The 16,468-nt window shown below is 36.3% G+C and overlaps 1 protein-coding gene and 1 pseudogene across 3 annotated transcripts in view; both read left to right on the top strand.

Annotated features, from left to right (window-relative positions):
• Positions 1 to 10,461, top strand: part of LOC103885578 — a 13,795-nt pseudogene extending 3,334 nt beyond the window's left edge.
• The window catches only part of RANBP17 (RAN binding protein 17), a 432,717-nt gene that overhangs the window by 42,830 nt on the left and 373,419 nt on the right, over positions 1 to 16,468 (top strand). For all 3 annotated transcript variants that reach the window (XM_017960123.2, XM_017960124.2, XM_009209561.3), the window contains exons 6-8: positions 11,795 to 11,899; positions 13,095 to 13,260; positions 16,201 to 16,274. In XM_017960123.2, the coding sequence (XP_017815612.1) occupies positions 11,795 to 11,899; positions 13,095 to 13,260; positions 16,201 to 16,274 (345 nt within the window). The remainder of the gene's footprint in view (positions 1 to 11,794; positions 11,900 to 13,094; positions 13,261 to 16,200; positions 16,275 to 16,468) is intronic.

The raw sequence follows: 16,468 nt of genomic DNA on the forward strand, positions 1-16,468 counted from the left end.
AAAGACTATCTACAAGTTTGGATTTAGAGTTTTGATTATTTTTATATTTAGATAGCATACTCTGAAAGACTATCTACAAGTTTGGATTTAGAGTTTTGATTATTTTTATATTTAGATAGCATACTCTGAAAGACTATCTACAAGTTTGGATTTAGAGTTTTGAATTATGAATTATTATTAAAATATATGGTTTGTCCAATATTTGGAAACAGGAAACAAACAAAAAATCGGAATGAACCAAAATAACCTGACTCAGAGTCCCAGTCATTTCACCTTTTTGACCTTCATATTTTTGGTCTATAAGACAGAGTAATGGTAATACATAATAGCAGTATCTTCACGTTGCTATAAGAGCCACATCAAGTATTCGATAGGAAGCACTTCACAATTTCTGACATGCTTCATAAACATGAAATATTGTTGTTACTGTGATATAGGCTTTTGACACGCAAAAGAGCTCTAGTGTGTAGCTTTCCAATTTTCTACTGACTTTTGTCTGGGGTTTTTCCCAGCTGTTTGTTGTGGTGGTTGTTCTCCCATGTATCTTCCTGAACATTTCCATTTCTTTTTAGTATGGCTTTTCTCTATTGTACCAGTGAGAAGATTGCTGATTTTTTTTTTTTATACTTTTAAGTTCTAGGGTACATGTGCATAACGTGCAGGTTTGTTACATATGTATACTTATGCCATGTTGGTATGCTGCACCCATCAACTCGTCAGCACCCATCAACTCATCATTTACATCAGGTGTAACTCCCAATGCAATCCCTCCCCCCTCCCCCCTCCCCGTGATAGGCCCTGGTGTGTGATGTTCCCCTTCCCGACTCCAAGTGATCTCATTGTTCAGTTCTCACCTATGAGTGAGAACTTGAGGTGTTTGGTTTTCTGTTCTTGCAATAGTTTGCTGAGAATGATGGTTTCCAGCTGCATCCATGTCCCTACAAAGGACACAAACTCATCCTTTTTTATGGCTGCATAGTATTCCATGGTGTATATGTGCCACATTTTCTTAATCCAGTCTGTCACTGACGGACATTTGGGTTGATTCCAAGTCTTTGCTATTGTGAATAGTGCCGCAAAAAACATACGTGTGCATGTGTCTTTATAGCAGCATGATTTATAATCCTTTGGGTATATCCCCAGTAATGGGATGGCTGGGTCATATGGTACATCTAGTTCTAGATCCTTGAGGAATCGCCATACTGTTTTCCATAATGGTTGAACTAGTTTACAATCCCACCAACAGTGTAAAAGTGTTCCTATTTCTCCACATCCTCTCCAGCACCTGTTGTTTCCTGACTTTTGAATGATCGCCATTCTAACTGGTGTGAGATGGTATCTCATTGTGGTTTTGATTTGCATTTCTCTGATGGCCAGTGATGATGAGCATTTTTTCATATGTCTGTTGGCTGTATGAATGTCTTCTTTTGAGAAATGTCTGTTCATATCCTTTGCCCACTTTTTGATGGGGTTGTTTGTTTTTTTTCTTGTAAATTTGTTTGAGTTCTTTGTAGGTTCTGGATATTAGCCCTTTGTCAGATGAGTAGATTGCAAAAATTTTCTCCCATTCTGTAGGTTGCCTGTTCACTCTGATGGTAGTTTCTTTTGCTGTGCAGAAGCTCTTTAGTTTAATTAGATCCCATTTGTCAATTTTAGCTTTTGCTGCCGTTGCTTTTGGTGTTTTAGACATGAAGTCCTTGCCCATGCCTATGTCCTGAATGGTACTACCTAGGTTTTCCTCTAGGATTTTTATGGTATTAGGTCTAACATTTAAGTCTCTAATCCATCTTGAATTAATTTTCGTATAAGGAGTAAGGAAAGGATCCAGTTTCAGCTTTCTACTTATGGCTAGCCAATTTTCCCAGCACCATTTATTAAATAGGGAATCCTTTCCCCATTTCTTGTTTTTGTCAGGTTTGTCAAAGATCAGATGGCTGTAGATGTGTGGTATTATTTCTGAGGACTCTGTTCTGTTCCATTGGTCTATATCTCTGTTTTGGTACCAGTACCATGCTGTTTTGGTTACTGTAGCCTTGTAGTATAGTTTGAAGTCAGGTAGCGTGATGCCTCCAGCTTTGTTCTTTTGACTTAGGATTGTCTTGGAGATGTGGGCTCCGTGGCCTGAAATTTTCTTTTTTTGTTGTGTCTCTGCCAGGATTTGGTATCAGGATGATGCTGGCCTCATAAAATGAATTAGGGAGCAGTCCTTCTTTTTCTATTGATTGAAATAGTTTCAGAAGGAATGGTACCAGCTCCTCTTTGTAACTCTGGTAGAATTAGGTTGTGAATTTGTCTGGTCCCAGGCTTTTTTTGGTTGGTAAGCTATTAATTATTGCCTCAATTTCAGAGCCTGTTATTGGTCTATTCAGGGATTCAACTTCTTCCTGATTTAGCCTTGGGAAGTCTATGTGTCCAGGAATTTATCCATTTCTTCTAGATTTTCTAGTTTATTTGCGTAGAGGTGTTTATAGTATTCTCTGATGGTAGTTTGTGTTTCTGTGGGATCAGTGGTGATCTCCCCTTTATCGTTTTTTATTGTGTCTGATTTTTCTCTCTCTCTTTTTTTTATTTTTTGTTAGTCTGACTAGTGGTCTATCTATTCTGTTAATCTTTTCAAAGAACCAGCTCCTGGATTCATTGATTTTTTGAAGGGTTTTTTGTGTCTCTGTCTCCTTCAGTTCTGCTCTGATCTTAGTTATTTCTTGTCTTCTGCTAGCTTTTGAATTTTTTTGCTCCAGCTTTTCTACATCTTTTAATTGTGATGTTAGGGTGTCCATTTGATGTCTTTCCAGCTTTCTGGTTGTGGGCATTTAGTGCTATAAATTTCCTTCTAAACACTGCTTTAGCTGTGTCCCAGAGATTCTGATACATTGTGTCTTTGTTCTCATTGGATTTAAATAACTTATTTATTTCTGCCTTAGTTTTGTTATTTACCCCAGTAGTCATTCAGGAGCAGGTTGTTCAGTTTCCATGTAGTTGTGCAGTTTTGAGTAAGTTTCTTAATCCTGAGTTTTAATTTGATTACACTGTGGTCTGAGAGACTGTTATGATTTTGGTTCTTTGCATTTGCTGAGGATTGCTTTACTTCCAATTATGTGGTCAATTTTAGAATAAGTACGATGTGGCAGTGAGAAGAATGTATATTCTGTTAATTTGAGGTGCAGAGTTCTGTAGATGTTTATTGGGTCCACTTGGTCCAGAGCTGAGTTCAAGTCCTGAATATCCTTGTTAATTTTCTTTCTTGTTGATCTCTCTAATATTGACAGTGGGGTGTTAACGTCTCCCACTATTATGTGGGAGTCTGAGTCTCTTTGTAGGTCTCTAAGGACTTGCTTTATGAATCTGGGTGCTCCTGTATTGGATGCATATATATTTAGGATAGTTAACTCTTGTTTCGTTGATCCCTTTAACATTATGTAATGCCTTTCTTTGTCTCCTTTGATCTTTGTTGGTTTAAATTCTGTTTTATCGGAGACTAGGATTGCAACCCCTGCTTTTTTTTGCTTTCCATTTGCTTTGTTAATCTTCCTCCACCCCTTTATTTTGAGCCTATGTGTTTAGGCTACGTGCAAAGGCACATGAGATGGGTCTCCTGAATACAGTGTACTGATGGGTCTTGACTCTTCAATTTGTCAGTCTGTGTCTTTTAATTGGGGCATTTAGCCCATTTACATTTAAGGTTAGTATTGTTGTATGTGAGTTTGATCCTGTCATTATGAGTCTAGCTGGTTATTTTGCCTGTTAGTTGGTGCAGTTTCTTCATAGTGTTGATGGTCTTTACAATTTGGTATGTTTTTGCAGTGACTGGTACCAGTTTTTCCCTTCCATATTTAGTGCTTCCTTCAGGAGCTCTGTTAAGGCAGGCCTGGTGGTGAGAAAACTCTATAAAGGATTTTATTTCTCCTTTGCTTATGAAGCTTAGTTTGGCTGGATATGAAATTCTGGGTTGTAAATTCTTTTCTTTAAGAATGTTGAATATTGGCCTCCACTCTCTTCTGGCTTGTAGGGTTTCTGCCAAGAGATCTGCTGTTAGTCTGATGGGCTTCCCTTTGTGGGTAACCCAACCTTTCTCTCTGTCTGTCCTTAACATTTTTTCCTTCATTTCAACCTTGGTGAATCTGACGGTTATGTGTGTTGGGGTTGCGCTTCCCTAGGAGTGTCTTTGTGGTGTTCTCCGTATTTCCTCAATTTGAACGTTGGCCTGTCTTGCTAGTTTGGGGAAGTTCTCCTGGATAATACCCTGAAGAGTGTTTTCCAACTTGGTTACATTCTCCCTGTCACTTTCAGGTACACCAATCAAACGTAGGTTTGGTCTTTTCACATAGTCCCTTATTTCTTGGAGGATTTGTTGATTCCTTTTCATTTCTTTTTCTCTAATCTTGTCTTCACACTTTATTTCATTAAGTTGTTCTTCAATCTCTGATCTCCTTTTTTACGCTTGATCAATTCGGCTATTGATACTTGTGTATGCTTCACAAAATTCTTGTGCTGTGTTTTTCAGCTCCATCAGGTCATTTATGTTCTTCTCTAAACTGGTTATTCCAGTTAGCAATTCCTCTAACCTTATTTCAAGGTTCTTAGCTTCCTTGCATTGGGTTAGAACATGCTCCTTTAGCTCAGAGGAATTTGTTATTACCCATCTTCTGAAGCCTCCTTCTGTCAATTCATCAAACTCATTCTCCGTCCTGTTTTGTTCCCTTGCTGGCGAGGAGTTGTGATCCTTTGGAGGAGAACAGATGTTCCAGTTTTTGGAATTTTCAGCCTTTTTGCACTGGTTTTTCCTCATCTTCGTGGATTAATTTACTTTTGGTCTTTGACGTTGGTGACCTTCGGATGGGGTTTTTGTGTGGACATCCTTTTCGTTGATGCTGATGCTATTGCTTTCTGTTTGTTAGTTTTCCATCTAACAGTCAGGCCCCTCTGCTGCAGGTCTGCTGGAGTTTGCTGGAGGTCCACTCCAGACACTGTTTGCCTGGGTATCACCAGCGGAGGCTGTCACCAGTGGAGGCTGCAGAACAGCAAAGATTGCTGTCTGTTTCTTCCTTTGGAAGCTTTGTTCCAGAGGGGCCCCCGCCAGATGCCAGCCGGTGCTCTCCTGTGTGAGGTGTCTGTTGATCCCTGCTGGGAGATGTCTACCAGTCGGGAGGCATGGGGGTCTGTCCCTTAGCAGAGCTTGGGAGAGCCCCTGCTCTCTTCAGAGCTGGCAAGGGGAATATTTACCTCTGCTGAAGCTGTACCCACAGCTGCCCCTTCCCCCAGGTGCTCTGTTCCAGGGAGATGGGAGTTTTATGTGTAAGCCCCTGACTGGGGCTGCTGCCTTTCTTTCAGAAATGCCCTGCCCAGAGAGGAGGAATCTGCAGAAGCAGTCTGGCTACTGCGGTGGGCTCTGCCCATTTTGAACTTCCTAGTGGCTTTGTTTATACTGTGAGGGCAAAACCGCCTACTCAAGCCTCAGTAATAGTGGATGCCCCTCACCCCCACCAAGCTGGAGCATCCCAGGTTGACTTCAGACTGCTGTGCTGGCAGCAAGAATTTCAAGCCAGTTCATCTTAGCTTGCTGAGCTCCGTGGAGGTGGAATCCTCTGCTCTAGACCACTTTTCTCCTGGCTTCAGCCCCTTTTCCAGGGGAGTGAACGCTTCTATTTTGCTACTGTTCCAGGTGCCACTTGGCACATTTCTTTTAAAGATGCTTGAAGATAAATTCCTAGAAGTTTGTAGATTTATGACCTCCATTTATCCTTCCGGTGAGGAGGATGTCATAACTTTACCTCATAAGGGCATCTTGGCGATGAAGGAACTTAATGAGCGTGCAGACTGTGTGTTGCCCATTGACAGTCTTTATTTGACATCATTAGCAAAATTGACCTCGTAGTGAATTCTGGAAAGTTGGGTACAACTGTAGATGCACTTCAAGTGCTGTGGCTTTAAAGAGCGGCATAATAAGCCCTTTGTTGCAGTCAACAACATTGTGGCAAATTTGCTCAACCTAACAAGCTCTGCAAGATTTGAAGGGTCCCTTAATAAGGACTGTAATGAAATCAGCATGAATTTGGTTCCTTTTCCTTAGCTTCATTATCTTGTATCAAGCCTAACACCTCTATGTACGCTGGTGGATGTTAGCATTCCTACTAAAAGATTGGATCAGATGTTTTCAGATGCCTTTAGTAAAGATCACCAGCTGCTTCAGGCAGACCCCAAACATAGTCTTTACCTCACCTGCGTGCTCATGGTTAGAGGAAATGTACAGATTTTACATCTTCGCAGAAATATTGAAAGATTAAAATCATCTCTACAATTTGTCTTCTGGAATCAAGAAGGCTAGAAGACCAGCCTGTCCCTCCTATGGGCCATTTTTATTCATTATTAGCTTTAGCAAATAACACACGTGTGAAGCCGACATTCATGGAACTGAAAGAGAGATTCATGAGGCTCTGCAAGAAAAAAGCTCACCTTCATCGCTGTCTACAAGTTGAAGGGATGGAAGAAAACTATTTCACAGAAGCTGTGTTATTTTTATCAGCACTCATATGGGAGTGGCCACAACTGTATGAGTGGACGCCACAAAAAACATAACCTGTACAAGATTTACCGAGCCTAAGCATAGCCGTGTAAAAAAGAAACCCTCCAAAATGCTTTCTTAATTTCACATTGTTTTTTTCTCACCTTTCTGTTTCAGCATTTCTTTGAGATTCAGAAAGTCCAGTTTGTTTTTAATGTTAGGAAATATTTTTGTCTAAAAGAGTGATTTCTGTTTAATCACAATTTGTTGATAATACCAATGTGTGAAATTAGTGAAATCGTAGTACCTGAACTTCAGACATTTGTCCTCAGAAAAGTCCCCCTTTCTAAAATTGAGAGAATGGAGTTCTTCCGTATTATGTCATATTTGTAACCTCTTATTTAGGCATTTATGCACTGATAGTTGTGTCTTCGATAAAAATATTGTACAGATATTTATTTATCATTTATATTTTGATATTCTATTTAAATTCTCCTGATTCTGTAAAAATAGGTACTGGGAGTAGACGAATATAATATAAATATTTCTGTGTAATATCCACTAACTATTCAGGGATAGATTTTATTCCAACTATTAAGGAGGTTTTGTTTCTTCTTTAGATAAGAACTTGTTTGTTCAAAAGAATTCTAATTTGTATACTTAACATGTATTGGTATTACATTTTTTAAATAATTACTTACCAAACCAGTTGATTTTATAATAATAAATGTTTATATTAAAAAACAAAACAGGCCTTTTTTCACTTTATGGCTCCTAGCTTGGATTTTTACCCTGTACAGGGGGAGTTTTCAGAAGCTGTACTTCTCCCCAACAGTGCTTTTATGATCTGAACATGTTATCACCTGTTCGTTTGCACATAACATGGTTCTAAACAGAATGAAAGCAGAAGTTGTGTTCTATGTGGAATAATTTTATAATAAAGAGGAAAGTAGTGTTTAAAAACTGTCATCTTCAGTGGTACGTGTTTGCGTGTGTGCATGCATGTCCATGCACACATATAGATGTATATATGTAGAAGAGTTTGCATACCCAGGATCACTTGCCAGCTCCCTTTGGAGTAACAATATAGCCATGTGCATAAAAAAATACAAAAGAACCATTTTCTACTTGTGTTCAATCAGAAATTAGAAAATATTTTTAGATTTATAGGATGGATTTCTAAAATTTAAAGTGATCTCTTAACTTATCATGGCTGTCACCTTCCTGACTCCTCCACCCCAGAGTATGTGCTGTGTGTTTGTGTGTACATAGGTATCTATTAATAATACTGTGTTGGCAGGGATGTTATGACAGGGATAATCTTATTGAACTCTAAATATGTCTGAAGAACTGTAACTTGCTTCCAAAAAAACTACATTTAAATATTTTCATAAAAGTGAATAGTATGATAATCTCATGTACTTGTCATCTTCATTTTACAACTTTTTGCTAATTTTGAAACTAGCAGTTTGATTCATTTCCTGCTTCTCAGCATAATAGGAAAATAGTCTGCTCTGAAAATGAGAGTTTGCTGTGTTTAGAGTATCACTGAAATAAGACTAGTTAATGTGAAGTTCTGGTAAATGTGTAGTTTAGAGAGCAATAGGTTAGCTTCTTTTTTTAAACTAGCAAACTTGCAGAAAAGTTGTAAGTATAGTCCAGAGAAGTTTTTTCTCAACTATTTGACACTAAGTTGCTGACATGGTTCTCCACCACCAGGGAATTTAGTGTATTTCCTACACACAAGGACATTCTTCTACATAACCACAATACAATGTTAAAATCAGAAAATGAACACTGGAATTATTCCCACTATCTAATCCTCATACCCCATTCAAGTTTCACCGGTTATCCTCAAAACACTCTTTCTAGCAAAAGAACCAGTTTAGGATTGTGTATCACATTTAGTTCTGTTTTATTAGTCTCCTTCAAACTGGAGAAGAATTTCTCAATCTTTTTCACTTTCATGGCCTTGACATTTATGAAGATTATAGGCCAGTTGTTTTGTAAAACGTCCCTCAATTTGGGATTGTCTGTTTCCACATTATTAGATTCGGCTTATGTGAATTTGTCAGGAATGTCACAGAAATGATACTGTGGCCATCTCATTGCCTCCTATCAGGAAGCACATGATGATTTGTCACATTACTGATGATGTTCACTTTGATCTCTTAATTAAGATGAACTCCTCTGGGCTCCCCCATTGTAGACTTATTCTTTTCCCTGTTGTAATTAATACATATTTTATGAAAAGGTACTGAAGTCTCTGAAAATATTTTGTTCCTTATCAGACTTTCAACTTACTGATTTGTTAATTTGTATTAGTATTGATTCCTTGTTTCATTTTATTTAATAGGTTATAATTCATTGCTAACATTATTTGTTGTGTTGCCCAGATTTTCCAAGATGTGACCAATAGGACCTTTTTCAAGCTGATCTTTGTGTCCATTGACATTTCATCACCATTCTTTGGGTTCTTTCTTACCTTCTGGCACAAGATAGTCCAAGCTTTTCTTGCGTTGAACCAGGCACCTTTTAAGAAAAGCTTTAAGGTCTGAAGTGTGATTTTGGCTTTATATGGTGAAAAATATATATGGCTTCTGTGGAGACATTTCATTCAGCCTAATTTTATGACATTTACAATTTCAGCTAGCATTTATTAAGCATTTCTGAACCAGGAAGTAGGGAGATCTATAATGCATGAGGATAATTAAATATTCTGGTTATCAGATATGAGCCAGATAAATTCATGTAATATCCATAACAGGATGTGTCTTTTAAGAATAGGATCTATGCTTGAGTTTTCCTAAAAGTTAGGAGGATTATATAAGATATCCTGCCATTTTAGAAGCTAGAGTTTCTGTTCCTGGAGTATATTCGCTATCTAGTCATTAAGAAGTAAAACATCCCGTGCCTCCGAGGTAGAGGCATATATATGCAATAGAAAATGGATGTGCAATCCTTCTTCTCAAAAGATTGGATATCTAAATGAGTAACCCAGGTGAAATAAGCATGCAGTCCTTTAATATAACTCTGGGATAAGACGTGGAGTGGTATTTTTGCTCTATTTTTACCTTTTACAAACTTCTTAGCTTCTTTAAAACTTACATATTTACCTGTAAAGTGAGAATGACAACTACTTCCATGGATCTTACTAAGATTATATTACCTTGCACAGGACTTAGTGTGTAGAAAGTGCTCAGTACACCTAAGTTTCTTTCCATATTATGGATGTGATAAGAGTGAGAAGTTAGTCTAAGATAGTGTGCCTGTAAACTTGAATTTCTCATCTTTTAAAATCATCCTTTATTTCAAAACTCGTGTTTTAAAAAGATAAAATGTGTCTCACAGATTAGTTTGAAAGAATAAGTGAAATAATATGTGAAGAATACTTTATAAATTGCAATTATAATGCTCTTTGCTTTTAATTAGTATTAAGGAAAAATATTTTTATATATTGGGGAAAGTGTTGTAGGAGAGACAGACTTTGAGACTTGATTTAAATTAATCAAGAGAGGCATTAAAAATAGGCAGAAAACGTGAACAGACACTTCTCAAAAGAAGGCAAGTGGCCAAAAAACATGAAGAAATGTTCCACGTTACTAATCATCATAGAAATGCAAATCAAAACCACAATGAAATACCATCTCACACCAGTCAGAATGGCCATTATTAAATAGTCAAAAAGCCACAGATGCTAGCAAGGCTGTGGAGAAAAGGAAACTCTTATGTTGGTGGGAATGTAAATTAGTTCAGCCACTGTGGAAAGTAGTTTGGAGATTTCTCAAAGAACTTAAAATAGAACTACTATTCAACCCAGCAATCCTATTACTGAGTATATATCCCCCAAAACCCAAATCTGTCAAAAAGAAACATGCACTTACATGTTCATTGCAGTACTATCCAGAACAGCAAAGACATGGAATCAACCTTAGTACCCACTGACGGTGGATTGGACAAAGAAAATACACGTATACCATAGAATGTTATGCAGCCATAACAAATAATGAAATCATGTCCTTTGCAGCAACATGGATGCAGCTGGAGGCCCTTATCCTAAGCAAATTAATGCAGGAGCAGGAAACCAAATACCACATGTTCTCACTTACCAGTGGGAGCTAAACACTAGATACTCGTGGACATAAAGATGGCAATGATAGAAACTGGGGACTACTAGACAGGGGAGAGACAGAAAGGAGTAAAGGTTGAAAAACTAACTTTTGGGTGACAGGATCATTCATACCCCAAACCTCGGCAACATGCAGTGTACCCAGGCAGCAAACCTACACATGTACCCCCACAAGCTAAAATGAAAGTTGAAAAAAAAATTAGGAACACTGAAAATGCTAATTGAAATCTTACACATTGGGTATAGGTTCCATAACTACTTTGTGTAATCATTTGGCCTTCTGTTATGTTTCATGTTTTATAAGGAAATATGGCAATTGAGTATAATCTAAATTATATGTTGGAGCTTAGGAGGTATCACATAATCAGTTTTGAGCCCGTTGCTTCTTTCCGATGTATAAACACTAGCAAAGAAAATGGTTTGTTTTCTTCTTCCACATAGCAATAAAAATAAATAGTAATGCTATAGCAACTGTAGACCATAGTGTTAATGTTAGTATGAGTGTCAGACTTCAGCTTTGCCTGTTTCCTATTGACAAATGGAAATATTAATGGTATTAATAGTATAATTTTGAATATACTACATTTTAGGTTAGAGGCCTAATAGCTAGTCTTAGTTTAGTCTTAAAAATTATTTGTCATTAGCTAATAAAGTATTCAGAGGGAATATACTATTCCTTATATAATAAATCAGATTTCTGATTATTTATAATTTCTGCCTTGTTTTCATAGTATCAAAGATATATGAACCAATGACATATATGGTATATATAGGAATATCACTTTCAACTAGAAGAAGTTTTCTGTGGCTAATTCAGTTTGCTTATTCATAGACAAAGTTAGAATTTGGAGATTGTCTTGGAGATTTCTCATTTTACAGGTGGAATGTGAGGAACAGGGAAGTTGTTACTGCATGGTGTAAAATATGGTACATGGTTCAGGAGTTAATAGTCTTAGTATCTATTTTTATTTTGTAATCTGTATACTGCCTCTGAAAGTGTGATTCACTTTGGTTTTTAGAATTGGGTTGTAGGAAGAACATTAAATTAAAACAGTCTAGAAACTTGGGTTCTACTCAGGTTTATTTCCTTTTTTTTTTTTTTTTAATAAATTTTGCTTTGCTTTTTCATAGGTCTGGTTAAACTAATTTCATCTTTATCTTTTTAGGTTGATTATTCTAGACCTTCAGCAAAACACAGGAAAATAGCTACCTCATTTCGTGATACTTCTCTCAAAGACATTTTAGTGCTAGCATGCTCTCTTTTAAAAGAGGTAAGTTATTTAATAATTCAAATTCAACTTCCTAGTTAGAATATTTGGGAAATTTTAAGAGTTTCAAAATAATTTCAGTTGGATTTTCCCCCCAATTCTGCCTTCTAAAGAATTATTGTGGACAGACTTAAGTATAGTAAATTTGCATAAATCTGTAAGCAGTTCCAAAAAATTCACTTTTACTCACTGGGCATATGAGAAGGTGAAACCTAAAGGGAATCTAATAACTTATCTTTAGGTAGCAGTTTCATTGCCTTCCCAGTGTAGATTCTTTAATTACAGAAGCGAATTGAGTATTAGTTTCTTTATCTGCTTGCTTATATTTTGCAAGGATACAGATGAAAAATGAAATGACAATATTTTCCTGATTCATCAACTATCAAAATTTATTCATAGTTTAGCCAAGATCATTGACTTTAACAACTTCTTTGGGAAATAGTATTTCCCCATTTGCTACTTAGTGCCCTATTGAATATTAGTGATAGCATGATTCATAATGATTCTGTCTTCTCTTGTGTGATATAGGGACTCCATCATGCTGTTCAAGCCTGATAATTGGTATAATATAGCATTTCTGCAAGTATGCTCCAATAAGCACTAGTTTCCAATTATTTCAATTCTTTGGTATAGTAACATGACAACTGCCACACTATGTCAGACCCAAGGATCTTCTGTTTTCTTAAAATTTTCCTTTTAGCATAGAAAATTTTAACATACACAAAAGTAGATAGAATAACCAGTTAAGCTATCAGCCAGTTAAACAGTAGCAACTCATGGCCAATCTTGTTTGCCCTCTATTTCTACCTACCCACTTCTTTATTTTTCAAGCAGAATCCCAAATTTCATATAATTTCCTCTATAAATATTTCACAATATATCTCTAAAAGGTGTAGTTGTTTTCGGTTTGTATGAGAATGGGCATTATTTTGGAAATACGATTGTTCTCCAGAAGCTTTGTGAGTTTCCTCCAACATTCAGAGTTCTGATTGCCTTTATTAGCTGAATGTGATTGTTTTATGCATGAAGTTAACCCAGTTTTTCTTGAAGAAAGTAACATTACTTCCTCATATATGGAACAGTATAACTTTGTAAACTCTTTTACTAGTTTTCATTTGACATTGAAAAATTATTTTAATTCATGAAGTGTAAATTTATTGATGTATTTCACAGTGTTTTGATTTTATACTTTTTTCAGGTGTTGGCCAAACCTTTAAATCTTCAGGATCAATGTCAGCAAAATCTGGTAATGCAGGTCTTGAAACTGGTCCTTAACTGCCTTAACTTTGACTTCATTGGCAGTTCAGCAGATGAATCTGCAGATGATCTTTGCACAGTGCAGATTCCAACAACTTGGAGAACAAGTAAGAAAAAAGTTTGGTGTGAAGGGTCATCAACATAAAGGCACAGTATTAAGCAATATAGTTTCCCTGTGTATGGTTATCTTTTTGCTAGGAATTAAAAAAAGAGCTCAAATGAATTTGTAACCTGAAGTAGCTGCTGATGGCTAATATTGAAATGTTTTCTCTAATTTGTATTATAGTAACCTCCATATTTTGATTTTGGAAAAAAGAAAAACAAGGACCGCACTAGAGCTAAATGGACAGGATTCCACTCTGTTTATGATCATTTTCAGGTGTCGGCCAAACCTTTAAATCTTCAGGATCAATGTTAGCAAAATCTGGTAATGAAGATCTTGAAACTGGTCCTTAACTGCCTTTACTTTGACTTCATTGGCAGTTCAATAGATGATTCTGCAAATGATCTTTGCACAGTGCAGATTTCAACAACTTGGAGATCAAGTAAGAAAAAAGTTTAATATGAAGAGTCGTCATGAGAAAGAAAAAAGTTTAGTATGAGGAGTTGTCAAGAGATGTCAACATTTTTTTCAGTGTTATAAAGAGAATGAATTAGATTAAGTGACCTAGAAGAGCAGAGTTGCAACTTGCTTATAGAAAGGGATACCAAGAAAAAGGAAGCTAATTTGTTCTCCCACGTTCCAGAAAAATGGTGGCACCTAAGGTACCTCTGAACTCAGAATTGGGAAACGGGGCTGACGGGGTTTGATAAAAAGTCTATACTCAGAACAGTTAAATTCTCCAGGATCTTCTCTACCACCTGTGCAGCTAGGTGACTGCCTTTTCCTCCCTTTTCTCTACCTGTTCTACTTTACTTTCCAAGACCAGAGTTTTTTTTTTCTCAAGAAATAAAATTGGAGAGGCCTCATAATCATGGATATCAGATATAATAGAGGAACAGTATTAATTTTGTGAAAAACTTCTAATATGGAGATCAGAGACTACAACAACAAAAGGGGACTTTGTTTTCTGTATCTTGACTATGATGATGGAAACATGAACCAATACATGTAATAAAAAATTTCACCGACTAAACACACAGATCTACACACACACAAGTAGATGTAAAACTGGGAAATCTGAATAAGATTGTGGATTGTATCAATGTGAGTTTCCTGGTTGAGATATTATACTGTAGCTTTGCAAGAAATTACCATTGTAGGAAAATGGGTAGGAGTTCACGGTGTCTTTCTGTATTATTTTTTGCAACTGCATATGAATCTACAGTTATCTCAAAAAGTTTAATTTTAAAATGGAGGGTAGTTAGTAGCAACAGAGACAAGGTGAAAAGTAGAAATAAACTTCAGAAAGATATAATGAATATGCCCAGAGAGATGATAAGATAATGCATCCCTGAAACAAGGACAGGATATTGTTCAGAGAATGTTCCAAATTTACAGGACTGTTGCCAAAATAAAACATCCAGTAGAAAAGTTGTAAGACAAAGTTAACACAATCTAGAATGTAGAACAAAAAAGCAAGGAGATGTTTGATAGGAAAAACATAAGAAAACTAGAAGATGAAATTAAGGAGGTGTGGTGGTTAGGAGTTCTAGAAAGAGAGGATGGAGAAAGAAGGAAATTTGCCAACAGACAGTAACCCAAAATGTTCTCAGCGCTGAAGCGTGTGCATTTTTTGAACGGAAAGATCCCACCAAGTTCCCAGCATAATGAATGAAAAAAGATATTCACTAAGTTTTATAATCATGACATTTTAGAATAGTAAGGATAAAGAAAAAATTCTAAAACTTACCAGAAAGAAAAAAGTAAGTCTGAGTCTCCTCCTACAAAGGATTGGGGTCAAGAAGGTATTAGACTTCTCAACAGCAGCACTGAAAGCTAGAAGACAACAGAGTAGTATCTTCAGGCTTCTGAGGGAAAATTGTTTCCAAACTAGACCAAACTTATCAAATCTAAGATAGAATAAAGACATTTTCAGATATTCAAGTCCTTCCAAAATTTATCCCTTATGTACTTGCTCTCAGGAAGCTACTTGATGTACAAACAAAGAAAGTGGAAGATAATGGAATTTGAGAAATGGGCACTTGAACACAAGATGACAGTGAAAGGCATAAAAAGGCTACAGTTGTACAATAAAGTTAAGGAACAACCAGTTCACGTTGAAGGCTCTGGGAGGTAGGGGTGGGTGAATGCAAATGATGGGTTATTTGATGCTATTGATGTTGTGGAACATGTCATGAAGAACATTGTGCCAATCCGTCAGAGCATTTGGAGAGAATTAGTGACAGATACACAACTAAGCACAGAAAAGATGCCATGATTAAGTCCAGTGAGTATTAGAAATGTGATGTAATTACAGCTCAGCCGTTAATATTATTTACATAGTCTTAATACATGTAAACATATAGAATTGATTTAATCACAAATTGTGATGATAGTGGATGGGTTTTTGAGAGGATTGATTGTGGAGAGAGTGGTAGGGATGTGGCATTAGTGATTAGACAGCTAAAGCGTTACAGTTGATGTCTAAAGTAAAACAATCAAATGAAGAAATATCTAAAGTAAAACAATCAAATGAAGAAATAATATAGGCTATTGTGAATGTAACTATAGCAGAAGAGTTGAAAAGCATTTGGAATGGAATAGGGTACAGTTTTTTTTTTATTATAAGCTTTTTAGTACTGTTTACTTTTTGATACTGTTTGAATTCTCAATGTTTATATTACTTTATTACAAATGAAAATAGAAGATTCTTCCAGTTCAAACTGTAGTGCTACATAGAAATGAGGAAGAGCCTCACTAGTTAATTTCTCTCTGTATTATTTCAGCTTTCAAAGGAAAATAGCTAGGAATTAAAAATAGGCCTAACTGGAAGGAATGGCCACATGCAGAGGGCTTGGATTTCTCAGTTTGTGTGATGTTGTCTTACTTTGTTAAGATCTCTGAATTGAAAGTAATGGTGTTAGAAAATATTTTTTTCCCCCAGTTTTCCTGGAACCAGAAACACTGGATCTTTTCTTCAATTTGTATCATTCACTTCCACCACTACTGTCTCAGTTAGTAAGTAAAAGTCATTCATTACTTCATTAAAAAATACCTGTGATTTTTATCTAATTTAAATAAGGAGTGGTATATATTTACTTCAAAAATTCTGTCTATATATTCAATTGAGTTTACATTTCACAATAAGTTCTTATATTTTCTGGGATGTATACTGCTTAAACTATTTGTCATATTTTTGTTGTGTCAACATT

This window comes from Papio anubis, chromosome 5, assembly GCF_008728515.1.
Source record: "Papio anubis isolate 15944 chromosome 5, Panubis1.0, whole genome shotgun sequence".
In the NCBI taxonomy this organism is placed as follows: domain Eukaryota; kingdom Metazoa; phylum Chordata; class Mammalia; order Primates; family Cercopithecidae; genus Papio; species Papio anubis.